Raw genomic sequence first — 22,488 nt, 5'->3', positions numbered from 1 at the left:
AAAGCCAGCCAGGGCACCAAAACATCATAAAACAATAAGCTTCTCAAGAAGAGTACCAAAACAGTTCTAAAATGCAGACTATAAAAATGATGTTAAAATATCAACCCTATGATTAGAAGCCTAGTAAAAAAAAGAAACATTTTGGTCCGGCACCTAATAGATTAGGGTAAGTGCCAGGAGAGCCTTGTGGAGCATGGCTTCTACAGGCAAGGTGCCACTGCTGAAAAAGCCAGTCTCTGGTTGCTACCCGCCTCATCTCTGAAGGTGGAGCACAGACAGCAGGGCTTGAGAGAAATATCTTAGCTGGCAGTCTGGATAGTACAGGATGGAGAGGTACCACATATATCTATGTTCCAGTCTTGGGCTATCCAACCACCGTCAGACACCGAATGGATGCTATGAGCAAAACATACCTACACACACCTTTCTTAACAAATGTATACTTCCCCCCCCCTTAATTAACAGTAGTATTTGCCTGTGGTATGATACAGCCCATCTCATGAGATCTCGGAGGCTAAGCAGGGTTAGTACTTGGATGAGGGACTACCAAGGAAGAATCTTCAGAGGAAGGCACCTCTGCTTAATCACTTGCCTTGAAAACCCCTTGCTGTGGGTGCCATAAGTCAGTTGAAACTTGACAGCACATACATATGTGTATTTGCTTAAGAATGGTACAGACTTCAAAACATTACGTTCATTAGATTAATTTCAGTACAAACAACAATACAGTGGGTAGTGGAGGGAAGGAGGAAGGTTACTGTTCAGCGGGGTAAAACAGAACGGGAAGGGAATGAAGAGAATGGAAGAGGAAAGAAAGAAAGTGATGCCAAACGAAAAGGGCAGGAGAGCTAGAAAGGGGAAACAGAGAAATATTACATTTTCTCGAAAGTTTTATTTACCCTATTTTCTATGATATGCCCTGCTCTGATGACGTGACATGTTTCTGCATAGCTGGACCAGATAATGTAGCTAGAGTCTTCTTGCAGCTGGCTTTTAAACTTTACAGTTTGATGGATGAAGAGGAGTGACAAGTCTTCAATCCACTGAGTAATCAATGGACATGTTTCTGCCTTCCATTTTTATGGAACTCACAGAATTTATTTCGTTTAAGCACAAGGAACTTGCAGGATCAGTTATTCTTTGAGCTGAAGGGGCTGTGCAAGGGTAGGAGGAAAGCAGGAAGCAAATTAAGCTCTCTAGTGGAGCCAGGATTAATTCTGTGCCCACCTGTCCCTGTTCTTGCCTGGTTTTGTTTTTAGCTATGAGACCCCCCTCTCCCTGTGTATTATGCAAATATATAATTTTTATTATCATGTCTCAGAAAGCTAGAAAAGACGGCTGTTCCATTTTTGCTTATTCACATAACGTTTCTCTCAAGCCACACTTTATGCACACAGACTTCCGTCAGGTGGGACAGGTTCTCAGGATATTTTTTAAAAAATGAATGAATGATACAAATATGAACAGAAAGGAATGCAAGTCTAGTGAACCACATCTCTATTAGTAGTATGGATGAAAGTTGTTATGAAGGCAAGACAGCTGGCTTCCCCTCTAACTGGTAATCTCACAAAACTTCATGGCATCTTTTAATCAGGCATGATCATATAAAGGCTTCAAGTATATTTGGAACTGGCTGATATTGTCACATTTAAACTGAGCCAGCTATCCTTGGTACTTGTTGTTACAAGAAGTGCTCCAAGCCACAAAATCCATTTTGTGTTATGTGAAAGTCCCTTTAGGGAATATACAACAGGCTATTATGAACAACTGGAAAAATATCGTTCTATCACTTATTCTGGGCAGACGGGATCATTGATTCTACCTCTGTTTCCATTTATATATCAGACATTTGTGTGGTTCCAGGGTGTTATAATTTCCTTTTGGCATAGCCTCTAAATACTAAACCTATGCTATCGACATCCAGATGACATTTTAAAGAAATGTAATACATTACTGCTAGACATCACATAGCTGTTACTTCATTTATTTATTTGATTGGAACAGAGATTGTATTAATTTAATATGACAGAAGGGGAAGGGAAATACATCCTCTCCCTTGTCCTCCTTCCAGGAAAACCTATTTGTTCAAGCAATTTAAAATTCTGAATAATATAAATATTGCATTAGTAGTAGTGGCAAAAGCCTATAATTGTAGAACAAGTAGGATCAAAAAAGCCTAAATTGGCTTAAAATGCTGCAGGAGGGGAAGGAGGGCTCCAGCCTCCACCCCCAAAATACTGTTTTGCCATGCCAAAACAGCACCGGGGGGAGGGGGTAGTTATTTCCCTGATTTGGCTGCTCCACATGCACAGAATACTCCACGAAGTGGAGCAGAAACTGGAAAATTAGCCCCTCCCACTTGCACTATTTAGGAAGGCAGAAAACTTTCCTCCCCCCGTAGCAGCATTCCAAGCCCATTTGGGTTCTTCTTTATTTTTAAAACCTTTCCCCTCAGTTGCTGTGTGGCTGTGGGGAACCCAGACCCAACTTGTGACACACCCAAACATGCAGTGTGGCCCTTTGTTTACCCAGACTGCTATTCTCAGATATTCTCCTTCCTTCTAGTTAACCTCCTTCCTGCTTTTTAGTGTAGTCAAGACACACTCTCCACAATCTCTCTCCATTGTAGCCTAGATAAATAACTAGAATGTTTTCTCATCCTGTCCTGTACTAGTATGTAGTTCCTTGACAATAAAAGACTTCCATTTCTTTCCTAAAGCAACAAGCTTCATGTGGACTTTATTGTTAAGGCAGCACCCCCAGCTTCTGTTGTGCACAGACAAGCTCTAAGCCAGTACTCTTAGAGATGGTTTCTCAAAGGCATGGTGAATATTCCAACAGCTTCAAATACTGCCACAGATAAAGAACCAGGTTGTCCTCTGCTGATGTAAAGACTGATAAAATCAAAGCTACTTCAGACACTGCTGCCTAATTTTAATAGTAAACTATTTTGCCCTGATCCATCAAGGGTGTTGTGCTTGGAAGTGAGTTTTGAGGCATACATTGTGTTGATCTGTCTGCAGCCAAGTAATACATCTCATTTAATCACTGGCAGGAACTGAACTCTCTTTTGGAATTAGTTCACACTGGACAAAATTCATGGTTTCCCCCATATAAGTTCCCCCATTGTGGACAATCTTATCCAGTGAGATGTTTCTCATTTGTGGAATGAACTGCTTTTCTGTAATGTTTACAAACCCTTTACAAGTTATTTGAGTGCAGGATGCTGGCTAAATCACATGATACATTTTGCATATTATGGTGCATAGGATATACCTTTTTATAATTTTGTATGTGTCCATGATCAAGCTGTGTGATTACCTTTATTTGTGTAATATACATAAAACATCCTCTAGTTTGATTTGTCAGTTCTAATTATTTCAGACATTCCTTGAGCCCTCTTCTGAGTGGTGTTTTGATAACCATAAGCTCCCTTGTTTGTGATCAACTGAAGTCATCAAGAAGTGAAAAATGTTTCTTTTGTGTATTGCTTAGTCCCTGGACCAGTGCTGATAATATAGTAGTGAAGGCCCGAGCTATTCTGTGTCTGCTGTTCTTCCTAAGATAGAATCTGCCCTAAAGTAGTCCTCTACTAATGTCTGTTCACTGAAACCCCATATATTAGTTATTATTGTAAATTTTGTATTGATTCTATGTAAGCCGCCCTGAGCCGGCTTTGGCTGGGAGGGTGGGGTAAAAATCCAATAAATAAATAGAACACAACATTTCTTATACACATATTGTGTTGTGGTACTATAAAACATATTTAACAATTTAAAACAAGTACTATTGAATCCCTTGCTTCTTTCCCATTCAGCAAGTGAAACTCAGGGTAAGTGCCACATTCACCCATGGCATACTCCATCTCCCATGATCACCCTAACACTTTTGGAAATCCAATGCTAGCAGTTATGGAAACCTCCTGGACAAAATGCAGGGCATGGGGGAATGCAGTGAGAACAGGAATTAGGTAAAATCAGTAGAGCCACAGATGCAAGAGACTCCAACTGCAGAGGGAAGCAGGGACTATTTCATCTACTTCCTTCCTAAGAGCAGCACCCATACCCTGTAACATTTTCTCCAGTATTATAGTCTCCATACCAATACATGCACACCAGCTATTCTGAAATTTCAACAGGTTACCAGGGGAAGGGAGCATCAGATAAGATCCAAGTCATTATTTTCAGTAGACATAGGCTAAAACATAAAAGGTGCCTTGCTGGATTAGAGCTGGATTAGAGCAGTGGTCCATCAAGTCTAGCATCCAGGAGTGAACTGGGCATTTATTTTCGTGTACCACAGCCCGTGCTTGCCTCCATGATGGGGCTGGTGAGGAGAAGGCCAGAAGTGTCTGGCTTCATCCTGGCAGGTCAGGTATGGTGGAGCTGGCAAGGAGGAGCATTGCAGTGCATCCTTTCCCTCAGCTGGTTCTTCAGCTGAAGGGGAGTGGTGATGGAAGAGGTGTGGTCCTCTCCAGGGTCATTTTGGCCTCCCTGCCCTTCCCTGCTAGCATCATATCTTACACAGTAGTCGACCAGCTTACTGCCTTTGGATTTGCACGTTCTGTTTAGTTATCATGGCTAGTGGCTTTTGACGGACCTATGCATCTGTTTAATCTTTTTTATAACCATCAATACTAATGGCTGTCATCCCTCCATCTACTGACAATGAATTCCACAATTTAAGCATCAATTGAGTGAAGAAGTACTTCCTTATATCTGAACCTATTGACCATCACCTTGATTGGGTGCCCCCAGTTCCAGTGTTATGGGAGAGACAGGAAAAAGTTCTGCATCCACACTTTCTCCATCCCATGCATACTTTTATATACCTCTGTCATGTCTCCCTTTAGTTGTCTTTTCTCTTTAAAGCCCCAGACGCTCAGCCTTTCTTCAATGGATTTAGAAAGATATAATTCTGCTTAGGATTTATGTATTTAGAAAAAAAATCTATGCTACCTCTCCAGTGACCTGCTCGAGGCAACTTACAATTAAGACAATAAAACAAAGCCGTTAAAAACAAGCCAATCCCATATAAACAGCCAGGGTATAACAGCATAAAACACACATTGTACAGTCTAAAATGCTGTAGGCCAGAAGCGGACCATAAAATGTTTTAAGAGATAAAACCTTCATTAAAAGCCTGAGTAAAAAGGAATGTTTTAGCCTGGTACCTAAAAGAAAATAAGGTAGGGGCCAAAAGAGCCTGGGGAGGGGGTAGTGTCATTCCAAAGATGAGGCACCACCACTGCAAAAGTCATGTCTATGGTCAACTTTCATTCCCTTCTGTCAGATGGCAGCTTCTGGGAACTAATTTCTCAGGAGTGGCAGAGGCCTATGTTTAATTGGGACCATGGTATGGTGGGAGAAAGGGCTTCAGCCTGCCCCATTTTCCTGACACAAAATGGCCCCAGGATGTTATTTGCCCCAGCCCCACAAAGAGAGCAAATAACTCCTCCCCAAGCCATTAGATCTCATAATGTCTAGTCTTACCGACTGCACTGTCACACTTGCAGATCCAATCAAATGGGATTAAGAACAGTAATCTTCATAGACTCACACCTTATTTATTGATTTATTTGATTTCTACCCCGCCCTCCCCGCCAAAGCAGGCTCAGGGCGGCTTACATGGGATATTGCACAACAAAACAAATTTATCTAAAATCATAACAATATTCACACAAAACATAAAACATGCAAAGTGCTAGTGCTAGAACTAGGATGATTCATATATGATGGCAGGCATGAGCAGTATCCAACAGTACAAACAATCAACTGCTAGTGTAGTCTGGGTTATATCCAACTGTTTATAATGATGTTGATATTGATATTAATATTGATGTTGATGATGGTGTAAATATTGGGGCCAGGGCCTCAATTATATATAGTGCCGCTCCTTAATTGAAGGCCAGGTGGAAGAGTTCCGTCTTGCAGGCCCTGTGGAATTGTAAAAGGTCCCGCAGGGCCCTGATCTCCTCTGGGAGCTCATTCCACCAGTGCAGAGCAGCCACTGAAAAGGTCCTGGCCCTCGTCACAGCCAGCCTGGCTTCTCTGGAGCCTGGCAGAGCCAGGCGATTTTGGGATCCCGATCGTAGTGCTCTCTGGGGAACATGTGGGGAAAGGCGGTCCTTCAGGTAGGCAGGCCCCAGGCCATATAGGGCTTTAAAGGTAAGAACCAGCACCTTGAACCAAATTTAGTACACTATGGGCAGCCAGTGCAGAGTTTTTAGCGCAGGCTGGATGTGCTCCTGCATGGGGAGGCCCAACAACAGCCTGGCTGCCACATTCTGCACCAGCTGCAGCTTCCAGATTTCAGACAAGGGCAGCCCCATGTAGAGAGCATTACAGTAATCTAATCTCGAGGTGACCATTGCATGGATCACTGTTGCCAGGTCGTTGTGTTTGATGAAGGGAACCACCTGCCTAATCAGCCAGAGATGATAAAAGGCTGACTTTGCAGTGGCTGCTACCTGGGCCTCCATCATTAAGGAGGCATCCAGGAGCACTCCCAGACTCCTAACCTCCAACGCTAGCACCAATGGCACCCCATCAAAAGTTGGGAGTGAGATCCCTACCCTAGGACCACTCTGACTCAGGCACAAGACCTCCATCTTCATCAGATTCAATTTCAATTGGCTCAGTCTAAGCCAACCAGCCACAGCTTTCAACGTCAGGTCCAGATCTTCTGGCCTGGAGTCAGACTGGCGACCCAACGATAGAGCTGGGTGTCGTCTGCATACTGATGACAACCCAGCCCATGGCTCCAGGCAATCTGGGCAAGGGGGCGCATATAGATGTTAAATAAAATCAGTGAAAGCACTGCACCTTGGGGCACTCCACAGACTAGCAGATGCCTTCGGGACAGCTGCTCCCCACCTTTTGTCCCCGACCCTGAAGAAACAAGGAGAGCGACTGTAACACAGACTCCTGAATCCCCATGTCGGTGAGGCAGCAGGCCAGTAGTTGGTGGTCAACTGTGTTGAACACCGCCAACAGGTCTAACAACAGCAACACAGCTGAGCCACCCTGATCCAGATGCCTCCAAAAATTGTCCGTGAGGGCAACCAGTGCTGTCTCCGTCCCATGGCCTGGTCAGAAGCTGGACTGGAAGGGGTCTAATGCAGAGGTGCCATCAAAAAAACCCTGTAACTGAATTGCCACTGCCCTCTCATTTAATTTCCCCAAATAGGGCAGATGAGCAGGTCTATATTTTTGCATATCAACTGCCTGGTAAAATGATGTAGGGCAACTGCACAGAGTTGGTCACTTGTTTACAGTAGTTTGCCTATGTTCCACATAGCCACACAGCAGCTGCAGGGAACTGCTTCTAAAAAAGGGGGGGGGGGAGAACAGAAACAGGCTTGGAACAGTGCTGTGGGGATAAGGGCGGGCTCCTGCTTCCCTTCCAAGCAGTTTTCTCATGCAAAAACCATACTAGGAAGGGGAGTTTTTTCAATTTTGCTGCTCCACGTGGAGTATCGGTGCATATACAGCAGCAAAATCAGTGCAAACTTTCCCCAGCATGGTTTTCACACAAGAAAACTTTGGTGGGGGAGGCAGGAGTCCTCTCCCTCCCATGGCGCCATTCCGAGCCTATTTCGGCTCTCCTTTTTTTCTTTTTTAAAAAAGAAGTGGTTTCCCACAGCTGCTGTGTGGCTATGGGGAACATGGACAAATTGGTGTAAACAAGTGACCAAACACATCATGTAGTTTGCCTCAAAGATAGAGGTTTTCCCCTCAAAAGGTATAAAAAGAGGTCCTATGGGTAACAGACTATCTTCTCAAGGTTTTATACACTGGAGTTTTTAAAATTCACATCTTATCACACCACTGTTTGCTAACTCATCTCCAAAGAGAAGCCATGTTAGGTTGTATTGTCTCTTTGGGGATCGTTGCGATAGTCAAAATAGCACAAGCACTGAAGTCAATGCAATTTTTGCTGTTAGCTTGGTCAGAAAAGAATTCTCCCTGCATTGTGCACCAACTCTTATTTTGCCATCCTAGAAAACTCACTGAGGAAGAGCAAGCCTCTACATCACAGCCTGGGAATTTTGTATGTAAAACATCTGATTGTTTTACTTCCTTAAAGTTCATTAAAATGAGGAATGATCACCAGGGAGAACTGTGCTGCATACAGGCTGCATAAATTTTGTCTGCCTACTATGTATCCTGACTTGGGAGAAGATGACTTGGGCTTCTTAACATGTTAACTACTTCAGCTTATAAAAACATGTCATATATCAAATCTAAATGGTTTAACCTTTAGCCCTAACATCTGTTACCAAGCTAGCATCACAGACCATCTGGGATAAAGGCTTTTCAGGGTCTCTGCCAAGTAGCTACAAAAATAATGATAAAAATGCAACTCCAGAAAATACATAGATAGAGGAAGCAACAAAAAATAAGCTCTCTGCAAGGTGCTACATGGCTTATGGGTTCCTACACCACAATGGGAGTCAGTCTGGCCCCAGGTCCGGACCACCCATAGACAGATTTAGGAGCTCGCCTGCTGCCCCTCCCCTCCTGGCCCCTCCCACCCATGTCTCCCCAAAAGCCCTGCTGGCTCTTGCCAGGCTGTGCACATAGCCCTGATGGCAGCGGAGTAGCCACACCCCCGCAATCCTGCCTGCTCCTCACTCCCACACCGCCACCGCCTGTGACTTCGCCCAGCAGAGAGGCTGCTCTGCTGCGCCCCTTTCCTGCGGGGTAGAGCTTGGCTTGGCTTTTGTGCCCCAACTCTGTCTGGCTTGTTTTCTTCGACGCTCACGGGCCGAGCGCCCGGGGGGGGGGGGGCGCTGAAGGAGGCGGATGAGTGCCGGGAGCTGCAGGTAGCTCTGGGAAAGCTGGCTGACGAAACAAGCTGGAGGCATCACCTCCGTAGCAAAAAATAATAGGGGGTGGATTGGATTGGTCGCTTTTATTTGATTTTTCCAAAGAGCCTCTGGCTGCCCTGCATGTTGCAACTCGATTGTAGCAAGGTCTAGTACTTTTGTTGTCCTTCTGGTGTAAATGAATGAAAAGTGTCAGTACCACGTTCTGTAAGATGTATTGTTTAACTAGATGGCTAATATTGGTATCTTAAGTAAAAACAATAACCGTGTTGCAAAACATACAGCCCAGATCATGGATTGTACACTGCCAGGGTCAGATTGTGTTGCAGTGTATTCCTGACAACTATTTCAATTGAATATGCTGAAGCATCAGTGCTTGACCTGAAGGAATTGGTGACAAAATTTGCTAAAGAAAAGGCATGCAAAATTAGATTCTGATGTGCCTAAAATGGAAACATTAAAGAGACTTAAATTTCAACATCACAATTAACAGGATTTTTCAAAATGTTTTGTGATTTGTGTTTTTCTGTTGGAGAGAGAAAATTAGAGATTGTATTATTACTTGTTCTCACAATTAAAAAAAATAAATTAGCCTTTTCAACTGTTGTGTTTTTTATTCTTCCTAAAATGCATTTATGTTTGAAAATTGGTGGGTGCACGGGGGGGGGGGGGGGGGGAAGGTAGCCTCGCCTAGTTGCAAAAAACCCTCGAACCAGCCCTGTCTGGCCCAGTAATGGCCCGCAAATCGTTTTAGAAAAGGAAGATTTGTGTTCATACTATACCAAAGCTCAAATTAATAGACAAGATCTGGAGAAGTCATCATCTTAGTTTCCCATGTGTATAATAAAAATAGCAATAAAAATGGCCAATCACAGAGAGTGGTTCTGTAGATGAACAAGATGTTGTTCTCATAAGGAAATTTCTACAGTGAAATTAAGGAAGCTGTTTGTTTATATCCTGCTTCTCAGCTTTCGAGCAGTAACTGGCTGGCTACTGCTGGAAACAGAATGCTGAATTAGATCTACCATTGATCTGATCTAATAAAGCTGTCCTCATGCTCTTAAATTTTTTCATAAATGATGGCTAAGAATTTGAGATTTCAGTAATCCTTTACTGATATTTTCTCATTGATTTAAAAAAATGAAGAATTTTGAGTCCCATGCACTGTGGATTACAGAGCATATTCATATACTGTCTTACACATGCCTAAACACAAGCCTGGTTTGAAGTTCAGCACTAGGAATAGCAGACTTGAAAAACGATTCATCTCTATATGTTCGCTTTCATCCTTGACATATTAAAAATATGCTGCAGCTTTAGTTTAGGGGAAAAGGTTCTTGGTAATCCAAGTAATCCCAATGGCACGGCACTCTGTACCTTAATGCTGTGGTTTCTTTGAGAAAGCAACCCAGCATAAACAAGTATTTTCAACTGGGATAAAAGGAAGCATTATATAGTGGATTTGACTGTATGCTACTTTTTGAAGCTTGTATAGTCTAGTATGTACACTACCTAGGAATTTTGATTCCCAAACATATTTCTAAAGCACTCTACCATGTGGAATTCTATCTCAGTTTGAGACCACCTGTTGGTTCCAATTACCAACTTGGAAAGAGGACTCCTTTAGTTCTTTGTGTTCCAGCTCATACAGTTGCTGGCAGCCTGGCATCCCACCCATAATGCTGCGGTACCCACCCACAAGGCACTGACTCAGTTTGTGTATTGTTCGTTTAATTTAGTTGAATTGGTGGCTTAACCCCTTAGTGCTCTCCCTGAACCAATACTAAATCTCATCCCCTTATATCCTTGTCTGCTTCCACATGGAGGGTTCTTTTTAAAAAAATTGGCTTTTGTTGCTTCCGTTAGAGTGCTTTCATTTGGAGCCACGGGTGGCAAGTCAGGAAGAACAAGTATAACTGGCCTATCTCACCTTTCTCCCAAAAAGATTAGAGTAGCATTGTATTCTCTCAGCAACCAGTGACGTGTGGTGGGCTGAAGGGTGGTGAGTTTGCTCCTTCAATGAGTTTTCTGGCTGATTAAGGATTTCAGTCCGGGTTCTCCATAGCACCATATTGGAGGGCACATTCTGCACCACTGTTATGAAGAATTTTCTCACCTGGTATTAGGTCATGGTGGCCCATCGATCGCCCACATTTCCCATCCAAGATGTGCTGCGAGGAAGGGTGGAGCTGCTGCATAGCTAAGCACTCACTTAATATGTCTTGTTCAACATCAGAGCATGAATGGAGCTACAGTGGCAGGACAAAGCAAAGAGATTTTCATTTCAAAGTGAAGAACTAAAGTGCTGCTAATTGGGTGCATATGTTGCACTGCTTATAGCTGATATATAGAAAGAAGGAACAAAATGTCATTGTTGCTAGCACTGGAGTAACTGAAGATATATTAGGTGCTTAGTGATTTTCATTAGAAGTTGCTTGGGTTTTCTTGAGCACGCAAATTAAGCATACTAATCTTAAATCAGCAACATTTTGGTTCTCAGAAAAATAATGTGTCATTGTGCTTCACACACTTTTATGGATTAATTTAGCTATGCTCCTCTTCCTCCCTCCTCCCAGAATCTTGGGTTCCACTATTTGAAAAATTGCATTTGTAACGGCAATGGTTGGAAAGACATTTGATAGGAGAAGAAAAATGGTGATCTGTCAATAATGTGTCAGAGGTTCTGCTGATGTGTCAGCTGTTTTCCATGTAAATTAATGCACTGGCAAAAGTGTCTGAAGCATGCCCTCTGTGAACCACAATGTCAATCGCATTAAAAGCAGTGGGAGAGAAGAATTAAGAAAGAAAAGCATTTCTGTTTATCTTGTAAACATGCTGATGTTGCCAAACTTGTGTCATAACAGGGCTTAAATTTCACAGAAACAGTCATCTTATTTTGAGACCATTAATACATGGCTGTTGTTTTGAAGTTTACAGTTTTGCATTCCGCCTTCCCCTAGGCTCAGTTACTCAAATCAGTTTAGCATTCTGTCCTACAGGCAGTTTGTTTTTGTATTTTAAAAAATCTGGATCATAACTGCAAGCCAATAAAGCTTTGAACTACTACCAAACCACCATTTTGTTCTCTTAACGGCACCTTGATGCAACTTTGTCTGAGTAAAGACAGGAATTAAATATACAGGACCATATACTTGTAAAGTCAGAATATATGCCTCTCCTGCAACATTCTAGGAAAATGTTCTCCCTCCCCCAGCTCCATCCTCCCCAAAGCTTTGCAGTTGGAGGGCAGGCAATCCTAGGGATAAATAAAGCATTGAATTTTGTTGTTGATGATGATGTTGTATGTCTTTAAATGTGAGAATAATCTCACCCTATCCATTTTTGGCTGTGCCAGTGCTGTTGATGGTGCATTAAAGGCCCAACAAGCTATAGATGAGAACCAATTTTGTGGGTCTTTCCCAGGCATTTATCAGTTGGGATCCAAGGTGATGATCAGGTGACTGGCCTTGTCTGCTTTATGGACTGCTTTAAAGCCACATTAAGAGCAACTTAGACATCACTGGTGAGGCACCACAGGGCTCAAATGGGCAAGATACGGGGACAGCAGTGAGCTGGACTACAGCTGTTTGGGGCTCTGATCTGGAGGTGGGACAGACGTTAACCCTTTCACCATCACACAACGTCACAAATTTGGTATGCTGTTATAACCCTGTTATAACCCTTTAAAGAAAAAGGACAGCCAAAAGACAGATACCATTATTTTTTCATCCAAAGAAGGATAACCCCACAGGAGAGTGGTCAGTTAGCAAAACCATATTGGGATAGAAGAGACTAACACCCTCTGTCTTCCCCATGAGGCCCTGATCCAAATTGGGGGAAAGCTGCCTGTAGTGGCCTTCAAATGGAGAACAGTGATAAATGTCACATTGAGCTTAAACACCCCACAGTTTAAAAAAAAAAGGCTTAGATGGTGACTAGGTCATATTAAGAGGTCATAAAATAGTTCTAGTTTCTTTAGGCTTTTTTTCTCGAGACATTAAATCTTGATACACTGGATTTAACTGACATGTACTCCACTTTTAAAATGGCTAATTTTCCATGGAATTCTCCTATCCTTTGGAAGCATCCTTCATGCACTACTAGATTCCTTTTAGACTTCTGCTGAGACCACAATTCTATAATTGAAAATATTATTTAAAGTGACATATTTGATGTATGAGCAGATAGAATCTGTCCACTGAATATATACAAATCAACAAAAAGGAAAGAGAAAATTGATCAACTGATTGAAATAACTGGAGACTCACCACCAATGAAAAAAGTCTAGGACTGACTGATTTTCCAGCAGTAGTGGAGGCTGGGTATTTTGGAGCATAGTCCATCCCATTCCTGCCCTTTCTAGAAGAAACTCAGATGCTGCTCACGGTTGCCAGATGGTTTCAACAGAAATACCAGACATGCTGTTGGGCTGAGTCGAGACCAAGCACTGTCTCCTCCACGACCAAATGGTGTGCTTTGCGCTGTTTGGGCTTGGAGGAGTACCAAGCCTTAGTGCAAGGCACAACCCAAGAGGACCCTGCAAGGCCCAGGGGAGGCTTCCCTGATTGGGCCTTGCAGCCTCCTCCTGGATTGCGGCTGTTCCACAGCCACCATGGCTGCTGCTTCATGCACAGTTTGGGCTTGGAGGAGGTGGTGCCAAGCATGCACTTCTGCCCCAACAAATCTTTCACCCACTGGCCTCCTTCTCCAGACCCACAGCAATCTTTTGACAGCAAGGGAAGCGGTGGCCCGGCTGTCTTCTCTTCTGGCTGTGCCACCAGGAGAGCTCTCACAGAGCCCATATCTTGTCTCAAATATGCCAGACATTTAAATGACTGGTTTTTTTTCCTGGATAGTCAGTGAAAATACAGGACACCTGGCAATCTCATTGCTACGAGTCTCCTTCTGGATACCACAATTTTTGTTTATGTTTAATTAGATTGGACTACAGGATTGATCAGGGGCTGATTAAATAGTTGATGTTGATTAGGCCAGGCCAATTTTATCTTGCCTGAAAATAGCCAGTGAAGTAGTGTGTTGAACACCTTAAAGTCACTACACTACTAAAATCCAGACTATTTTTCTCATAACAACAATGCAATTAAGCTTCCTTAAAAAAAAACCCTGTTGTCTCATTAAACGCTTCAGGTTGAGCACTTGAAATCACTGGACTGAGGGGCTTACCTTCTTACGCACCTGTTGTTCTTTGGCAGAATGAGCTTTCACATGTTTTCGAAGGGAACTTGGGTCAGTATAGCGTTTAGAGCACCCAGGAATCTGACAGGCATATGGTTTCTGTGAGCATGTGGAAAGGAAAACAATACAGGATGTCTGCTTTGGAAACACTGACCTGAAGATATGAACTGTTATGTTCAGAACATGAAACATCTAGAGATTGTTGGCAATGTGCAAACATATTGCAAAGCTTTAAGTTGCTTCCTCAACTTAAAAACTCTTGTTTTAAAAAATGTAACAGTATATAACAGGCCTGGCCAAACAATAAAAATAAAATAATCTATTGCAGCAACCACTTTAAACTCAGTGCAAATGCTCTAAGTACTTCACAGTTCTAGGCACTTATGTTTTTAGACTGGGTGGCCTGGGATTGGATGAAAATGCACTGAAAAGAATTATATCAGACCTTGAAATTCTATGGGCGTCAACACTTTTAAAAAAAAACCCAGTACCCAAGAGATACTATAACAGATCATCCTTGTCCTGATTTGAAGAGGCACTTTTTCTGCGCATAATACTGAAAGCTTCAGTTAGGCAACTCTTCTTTGGAGAAAGCTCCCATGTGACAGCACTGGCACCTTCATGGAAACCCTGGCTAGGCTTTTCGCCAGTCAGCAGCCTAGTACTTTACAGAATGGGCTCCACCCAATATATGAACCAACGCCTAAGCTCCAGCCACCTGCCCCTGATCTGACTGGCCCCATTTCTGTAGTACTTTGAGCACAGAGCAAATTGTATTAAAATATTTTGCATTTATTGCTGCTCCTTTTGGTACGATATACCTTGCTTACTGCTGCCATATGCTTTGGTCATCCCACAATTCAGACAACTGAGCTTAGATATTAGAGATGTAAAATGGTGAGGAAAAAACACAACCTTAATGTGTCTTCCGCTAAAGACCTCCGGGGGGAGGGGCTTGCTGTGCAGTGCTCCTTTCAAACAAAGTTTAATAATTTTAGATTAGGACATTATTAGTCAATCTTGCCAACAACGCAAAGGCAGCCATAGTCTTTTTGGTGGTATTCCTTCTTTAGGGTAGATTCTAATCCAGTTTCCAGGACTGCTTTACACGTAGCCCTAACCTAATAATCTGCTATTCAATCAAAACAGCACATTCTAACAGGTCTTTGTAATTATTTACAGATTCTCCTTTCAGAGAAGATAAATGACAGTGTGACCTGCATTTGGGATCCCAAATCACTTCCACATGCATTCAATAAGAACTAAGCAGTCCATATAAATCCTTTTTCTTTGTAGGTGCCTCCAGAGGAATAAGTAGTCTTGCTCCTTGTACCAGCAGGAAATTTCCAAAGGAATAATAAGATCATTCACCACCTCAAGGCTCCAAAGGCTAACCTGATATGTACCCAGAAACTTGTATATGAAAGTCAATTTATTGAAAGTGCCTGGAACACACAGAGAACCGAAACTTGAGGAAGGATGATGGAAACCATTATACAATTCCTTAGTGGAACTAGCCGGGCAGAGTATTTTCCCAGCTATGGTAACACATTATTAAGGACGAGGAAACTAGATCACAAAAAAAGTTCATCCATGCTAGCCCCAAACTTTTTCAATCTTACTTTCACACATGATTCGGTTACACAGCAGGCATATAAAGGGGATCAGAGTTTGCTTTACAAACTGAAGGCCTTCTATTACATGCATTTGGAATACTAATGGCAGCATGCACACTAACCCATTCTAATTTCATACACCAAAAAAAGAAAAGAAATACACTAAAACACCACAAAATTTTTAAAGTACTGGGCAAATTAACAAGATAAGTTATAGAAACAGATGAATGCAGGCAGTGAATAGAATGAAAAGTAAAGAATATATAGCAGGGTCACCACAGAAAAAATGTCAGTCAAAATTATTACTGTACCTTTTTGCTGTTTATGAATATTTCAGAGAGTAAAAAGGGACAGGCAGCAGAAAAGAGAGAGAAAGAAACAGGAAAAAAAGAGACTAGAGTTAAAGGGTTGGGTTTTTTTTGCCATAACACCTGTATCAAGAGATACCAAGACAAAGAGGGAGTTCATTCTTTGTACACCACAAGGTCTACAAAATGATTCTTGATTGGTGAGCCAAATTTGTCTGTCCCAACACCGTATTCTATTTACATTAACGTTAAATAGTTATGTTTCAAAAAGGTGCATCCTATACAGCATATTTAGTTTCAAAAGAGCCACATTTTAGAAGTAATTACAAATTCAAATTGCTAAAGCTGACTTTCAAATAAATAAAACATTGTTATTGTAAGTGTGCTTGGGTTTGGAAAATGTGACTGGCTTCTTCGACTTGTTTGTTTTTGCAAGGCATAATATACATTACACATTCCTTAATGCTGCACTGTCTGAAATGTGTAGCTGCTTGAAAAGTAAATATCAATTAACTGCCAGGTTTCTGCCCCATAAACACCCGGTCACACGCTAAACCGCATATTCACCTCTTTGAAAAGACAAAGGAAGGACTCTTGTTGTTGTTCTTTATGAGCTTTGGACCAAAAGAGTAAAAGACCTAAGGAGTATGCATGCTTCCAGGGGTGGGTTTATAGGAGAGACTAATATGACCTGGACATATCAGTAAAATAACTATTCTCCAAACCCTGGATTCCAAAGACAAGCCCGAAAGCCAAGGTCACTGAGTTTTCTGTGGCAGTTCTGTGTCAATGTAACCCTGTTTCCAACACTCTGTTTATCTGAGTTTCTGATTATCCAAGTGTTTCGTATGTGTGCTTTGGGAAATCTGAATTACACTTTATCTATAGCACTAAAACAGTGTTCCTTGACGACTAGGAGAAAAGAAAGGGGCAATGGAGACTAAACCAACACAAGCAATCCATTGGGGTTCAAAGCACTAAAGTATATAACAGACAGCATAAAACTTGTTTGGAGAATCAGGTCCATTACTTGTGAAGTCCCATTTCAGCTGTGCTTATGTGGGCAGTATCATGTTCAATTACAGTTTTAAGATTCTGCTTGGTAGCTTTGTGTCTAAGCAAAGCATAGTCACTTTAATTTTTTTGCTTCCTTGGCTAATAAACCAGAAACGTCTTCCTAAGGAACAAACAGGCCAGAAGAAGACTGCAATTTATTCAGTTTACATTGTGGGACAAAGAAAGAGCTGGTGAATGCACAGGTCGGTGGGATGAAGAAAGAGGAAGTATATATATGCAGGCATCAAACACTGCTATGTGTTATATTTTAACAAACTACATTTTTTAATTTCAAATCATGGGCTTACATTTACAACCTATTAGTTAAAACTGTGGAACTTTTTAATGGAATGTTCACATTCCCGAACGGTGACATACCACAGTGACAACAGCCAAGATCTTTGTGTACAGGGAAAGATTTCCAAAGGCGTACAAAGGTTTCATTGCAATTAAATCACATTAACTGCATGGCAAAGCAGCAGTAAAAGGAACCTGTGGCGATCCATTGGACCATCCATTTACTTGTAGATGTTGATGCAGTAGTATTTTAGCATGCTAGCAATCAGGGGTCATTTCGTAGAAAAAGAGGTGCAGGAGCTCATCAGCATAACTCATTAGCATAACTTATTTGCATATGCCACACCCCCGACATCACTGGAAGTGTGTCAGAAGGCAACACCCACCACTCAGGCTCCACTGGTCTGTTTTGGATTGCTAGATATTGGGGGGGGGGGAACATGCAGATCTGTCCTTGCAGAGGAGGGAGAGCTTGTACCTGAATAAAACTTGGTCTTAAAGGTGCCACTTGACTGTTTTAGACCGGGGTGCCGGGGGGAGCTCTGCAACTTACCTGGCTACTTCTTGCTCTGACTGAGGACTGCTGGGAGCAGGGGGTAGGGCTTGCCCCCTGGGCTCTTTACTGCCAAAGCTCCACTCCTGTGCGCTCCTGCAGGAACTGACCCCTGCTAGCAATACCAAAACTATTTGCCAGCAATTACTTTCCTGCCAACATCTCAGTTACTGCATATGACATAACAGAATTTACTGTATATTCCTATGGACCACAGAGAGGAGATTGGGTAAATTGCCATTTTACTAGTTCTATCCATTTTCCCTTTACTACCTGTGAGATCAAGAAAGTAACATATGATTAAAGAACTACACCCTGCATATAGTAACAAATACAAGGAACTGTATCAAAGGCTTCCATATAATCCTGGTCATATTGTAAGAAAGCCATGTTTACCCTGTGGTGGTTGCCAACATAAAAACATCAATAGAGCATCTGAATGTAGCTGTACTGCTTAACGGTATTTATTTTATGTGTTTGTGAGGATGGAAAGAAAAAATAACATATAATTCTTCATCATATCAAATATACATGTGCATTAATGGCAACAAAGTATTCAGGAAGGAAATCTAGTAACTGCATCACTATTACTTTCTCCTAGAGTATATGGCCTGCATACACTGGACTGCCATGCATGGAAGGGGGGATGCAGAAGACCTGCCTAAGTCTGGTAGATCTATGCCTCCCACAGATCTCAGGGAAGGGTGTTACCTTCACCTTTGTTCTCTGCCTCTCTGCTGTGACTCATCCCCTATTTTCCCCACCCCTGGCTCAAGGCTACCTCCCAGGCAATGGGCTGTTTGAGGGCCAATCCCTTAAAGGCACCACATGTGTTGCTGCTCTGGTGAGTGGAAATGGAGGGAGCCTCCCAGGATCCCCTCCGAGTTGAGGATCCCGGAGGTCACTGAAGTCCCCACCAGGGGGATTTTCATTCATTCTTCCTCCCACTACAGACCTCTTATGCTGCTTATGGGGGTCTCATGTCCCCCAGAGGCAGCATTTCAGGAGGCATTTGGGACTGCAATGAGAGCAAGAGGAAAGGATGTTGTGTGTCATGCAGAGAAATCCCTTTCATCCACAGAAATTATCAGTGGACATATCTGCAATTTTGTGCCCATAGAACACACACAAAACCCACCAGTGTATACATCAGTTACACAGTAGCCTATGGGAGGAATGCACTCCACCTCTTTGCCTGCCAAGACATTATTAATTATTTAGAAAATTTCTTTGTCACCTTGAACAGCTTAAAACAAGCCCTAATACAGTTCATACGCAAAGAGCAGACCATATAATGATGTTAAAAAATAGCCCTTAATTAAAAGATTGATTAAAAAGGAATATTTTGGCCTGGTGCCCAAAAGAAAGTAGTGTAGTTGCCAGTCAAGCTTCAAGGGGACGGGAATGCCATAGACAAGGGAGGTGCCACTACCAAAAATGTCCTGCTTATGGATGCCACCCACCTCACCTCTGAGCAGGGCTTGAGTAGAGGATCTTAACTGGAGGGCTGGTTAAGGAAGGATTTAATTGATGCAAGGGCAATGATTTCTGGATTTTGATGCACTGATTAACCATTGTCAAACTAACATTTGTATCAGCTACCCAACAAAGCATTCCTTATACAGATGGACATTAATAAGGAGAATCATACTAGAATTCCAATAAGCGATGCCTAGAATAGAAGGTTCCAACTGTGCCTTTTCAATCAATGTGAGTGTCAGAAGATGCACAAATTCATAAGCAAATTAACATTATTAATAATACAACTATGTAGCATTTCTATTTATTTTCTTCCATTTATGGAAAAGAGAAGAAGTGGTAATGCACAGCTCCTGACATACATTCATGGCAGCAAGATCTTTGGGAGTCACCCTATAGGAATTCCAGAAAACCTCCCCATAAAATACAAGCAGAACATCTTGGAGGTTACTAATATTTCCTCCTTTGTCTTTCTAGAAGGGTTTAAAAACAGGCAAACTAAGCTCATCCTTGATTATCACTTCCCACTGGAGAGTATTATGATGTCTCATATAAATGGAAGAGGCCTGTGCTGATTTCAAATATAGTCCCATTAGAAAGACTGTGCTTCATACACCACCACATAGAATAACATCATGCTTACGGTATCCAGGTGTGTTCGCTGATGCTTAGCTCGGTCACTAGAGTTGCTGAAAGCTTTCTGGCAGCCAGGATGCTGGCAAAGATAAGGTTTCTCACCCGTGTGACTCCGCAGGTGGATCTTAAGGTTTTCAAGCCGAGAAAATGCTTTGTTGCACCCTTCAAACTGCAATAAAGCCATAAAAAAACTCTGTAAAGCTTTATTAAATAAACCATATCCCATTATACTGAATACAGTTTTGTTTTTTCAAATCCAATCTGGACATGCAACAAATCAACCAGAATTCAGAACATCTGCTGAAGTTTATGGATGGAACACATTTTGCTCTGCTGTTTTAATTCATCACAAGGCATAGCATAGTGGCTGGTAATACTGTCTTTCCCACATACACAATGTTGAGCCTTCAAGATACGGTTTAAGTAAAGGAGCTTAAACATTAAGAAATAGCAAGTGTTCAGCTTAGGGAGGGCTTTCATTAACATGATGAAGAACATGAAGAATTGGCATGAGAGCTGATGTGGGGATCAGAGAGCCAGCTGCCGTGCAAACAGGATAGGGAAAAAAGGTTGGACTGCTGAAACATAGCCTGCCAGGAAAGGAAAAATGTGGGAAACAGCAAAACATAGCCTATTACATTTGCATAGAAAAGTACTCTCTAAAAATCTAGAGCAATCAGCGACACCCATCCATTATGCCCAAGTTGCTACAGATTGTACCAACGTGGGTCTCATTATCCGATGTGATTATTGCCACCACCACATATACAAAGTCAGTCACCTAATTAGAGGACTTCACAAAATAAGCAGAGTAACGTTGCTATATCTAATAATAAAGTGGGTGGCTTTTGCCAATCATGAAAGCGGCAAAACCAGGCCACCCACAGACAAGGGTTTCTACATATCTGGGAAATCCCTAGGTAGTCAGAGAAATATGTCTCTATAAAGTAACCCAAAATAAAAATATGCCCTTTTCCCTCAACTGGCATGATGGGAAGTGAGCGTACACCAGAGGCATGGCATATCATAAGAACAGAAGAGAAGCCAATGTTGGATCAGGCCAATATCAAGAGCATCCATAAAAATTCTCACTTCAGGTGGAATCCTTACATTAAGGAACGAAAGGGATGAGGAATCACCTCCCTCTTCTCTACACAACCAGGAACGTTGGTGTGTCTCTTTTATGTCTGTTTTTCTCCAACAACTTCTGAGACTTTCATCTCAGGTTCCTAGCCTCAAAGCTGCGTAGCCATACAAACTAATCATCCAGTGTTTTGCCAATGTTTTTGTTGTTCAGTCGCACAGTCGAGTCCGACTCTTCACGACCCCATGGACCAGATCACGCCAGGCTTTCCTGTCTTCCGCCGTCCTCTGAAGTTTGCTCAATTTCATGTTAGCTGCATCTATGACACTGTCTAACCATCTCATCCTTTGCTGTCCTCATCTTCTTTGACCTTCAATCTTTCCCAGCATCAGGGTCTTTTCCAGTGAGTACTCCCTTCTCATTTGATGGCCAAAGTATTTGAGCATCAGTTTCATTATCTGGCCTTTCAGGGAACAGTCAGAGTTGATTTCTTTTAGGATTGACTGATTTGATCTCCTTGCAGTCCAAGGGACTCTCAAGAGTCTTCTCCAGCACCATAGTTCAAAAGAATCTATTATTTGGCACTTGGTTCCTTATAGTGCAACTCTCACAGCCATACATGACTACTGGGAATACCATTGCTTTGACCATGCGGACTTTTGTTGGCAGGGTGATGTCTCTACTTTTTATCATGCTGTTTAGGTTCGCCATCGCTTTCCTCCCAAGGAGCAGGCGTCTTTTAATTTCATGGCTGCAGTCACAGTCTGCGGTGATTTGATGACTAGGGAGCCATGTACCTGATGTTATCTGCAGGTCGTCTTGAAGAAACAGGCTCTGAAGAACTGCTCTTCCAAAAGCAGCATCAGTTTTAGCACAGTGCATCACCACCAGGAACTTCTCAAAGGCTGAAGTCAGTGAACCAATAGCAGACCTGCAGAGATATGTCACCAAGTATCTGGAGAAAGTGGCAGAATCAGGAGCCATAATGACCCTTTCACAGTACTAGCTTGCTTGATACGTTCGCATCAAACTTTAAAGCCAGGCATCTTTCCCGGCATTTGAAAGACATGTTTGCACTCACTGGAGAAAACCCTGATGCTGGGAAAGATTGAAGGTCAAAGAAGACGGGGACGGCAAAGGATGAGATGGTTAGACAGTGTCAGCGATGCAACGAACATGAAATTGAGCCAACTTCGGAGGACGGCGGAAGACAGGAGAGCCTGGCGGGAGATTGTCCATGGGGTCGCGAAGAGTCGGACTCGACTGTGCGACTGAACAACAATACCTTGCCAGAGGCCTAGGGACTCTTAGACTAGGGGCTCTGTAAGTAGCCCAAAAAGAGCCAGGCTCTTTGTCTTTCCCGTAAAATAATTTGACTTGATAACAAAACCCACATAAATACCAAGGGTTTAAAAGGGGGATTATATTTATTT

At 42.4% G+C, this 22,488-nt stretch overlaps 1 protein-coding gene across 1 annotated transcript in view; it reads right to left on the bottom strand.

Moving 5' to 3' along the window:
- Window positions 1-22,488, bottom strand: part of GLIS1 (GLIS family zinc finger 1) — a 334,070-nt gene that overhangs the window by 53,732 nt on the left and 257,850 nt on the right. The window contains exons 5-7 of the mRNA XM_015427696.1: window positions 19,979-20,140; window positions 14,015-14,125; window positions 10,947-11,079 (exon numbers count right to left, since the gene is read on the bottom strand). Coding sequence (XP_015283182.1) covers window positions 10,947-11,079; window positions 14,015-14,125; window positions 19,979-20,140 — 406 coding nt within the window. The remainder of the gene's footprint in view (window positions 1-10,946; window positions 11,080-14,014; window positions 14,126-19,978; window positions 20,141-22,488) is intronic.

Source organism: Gekko japonicus, unplaced genomic scaffold (assembly GCF_001447785.1).
Source record: "Gekko japonicus isolate JY-2015 unplaced genomic scaffold, Gekko_japonicus_V1.1 scaffold332, whole genome shotgun sequence".
NCBI classification, from domain to species: domain Eukaryota; kingdom Metazoa; phylum Chordata; class Lepidosauria; order Squamata; family Gekkonidae; genus Gekko; species Gekko japonicus.
This window is presented reverse-complemented; position numbering and strand designations above follow the sequence as displayed.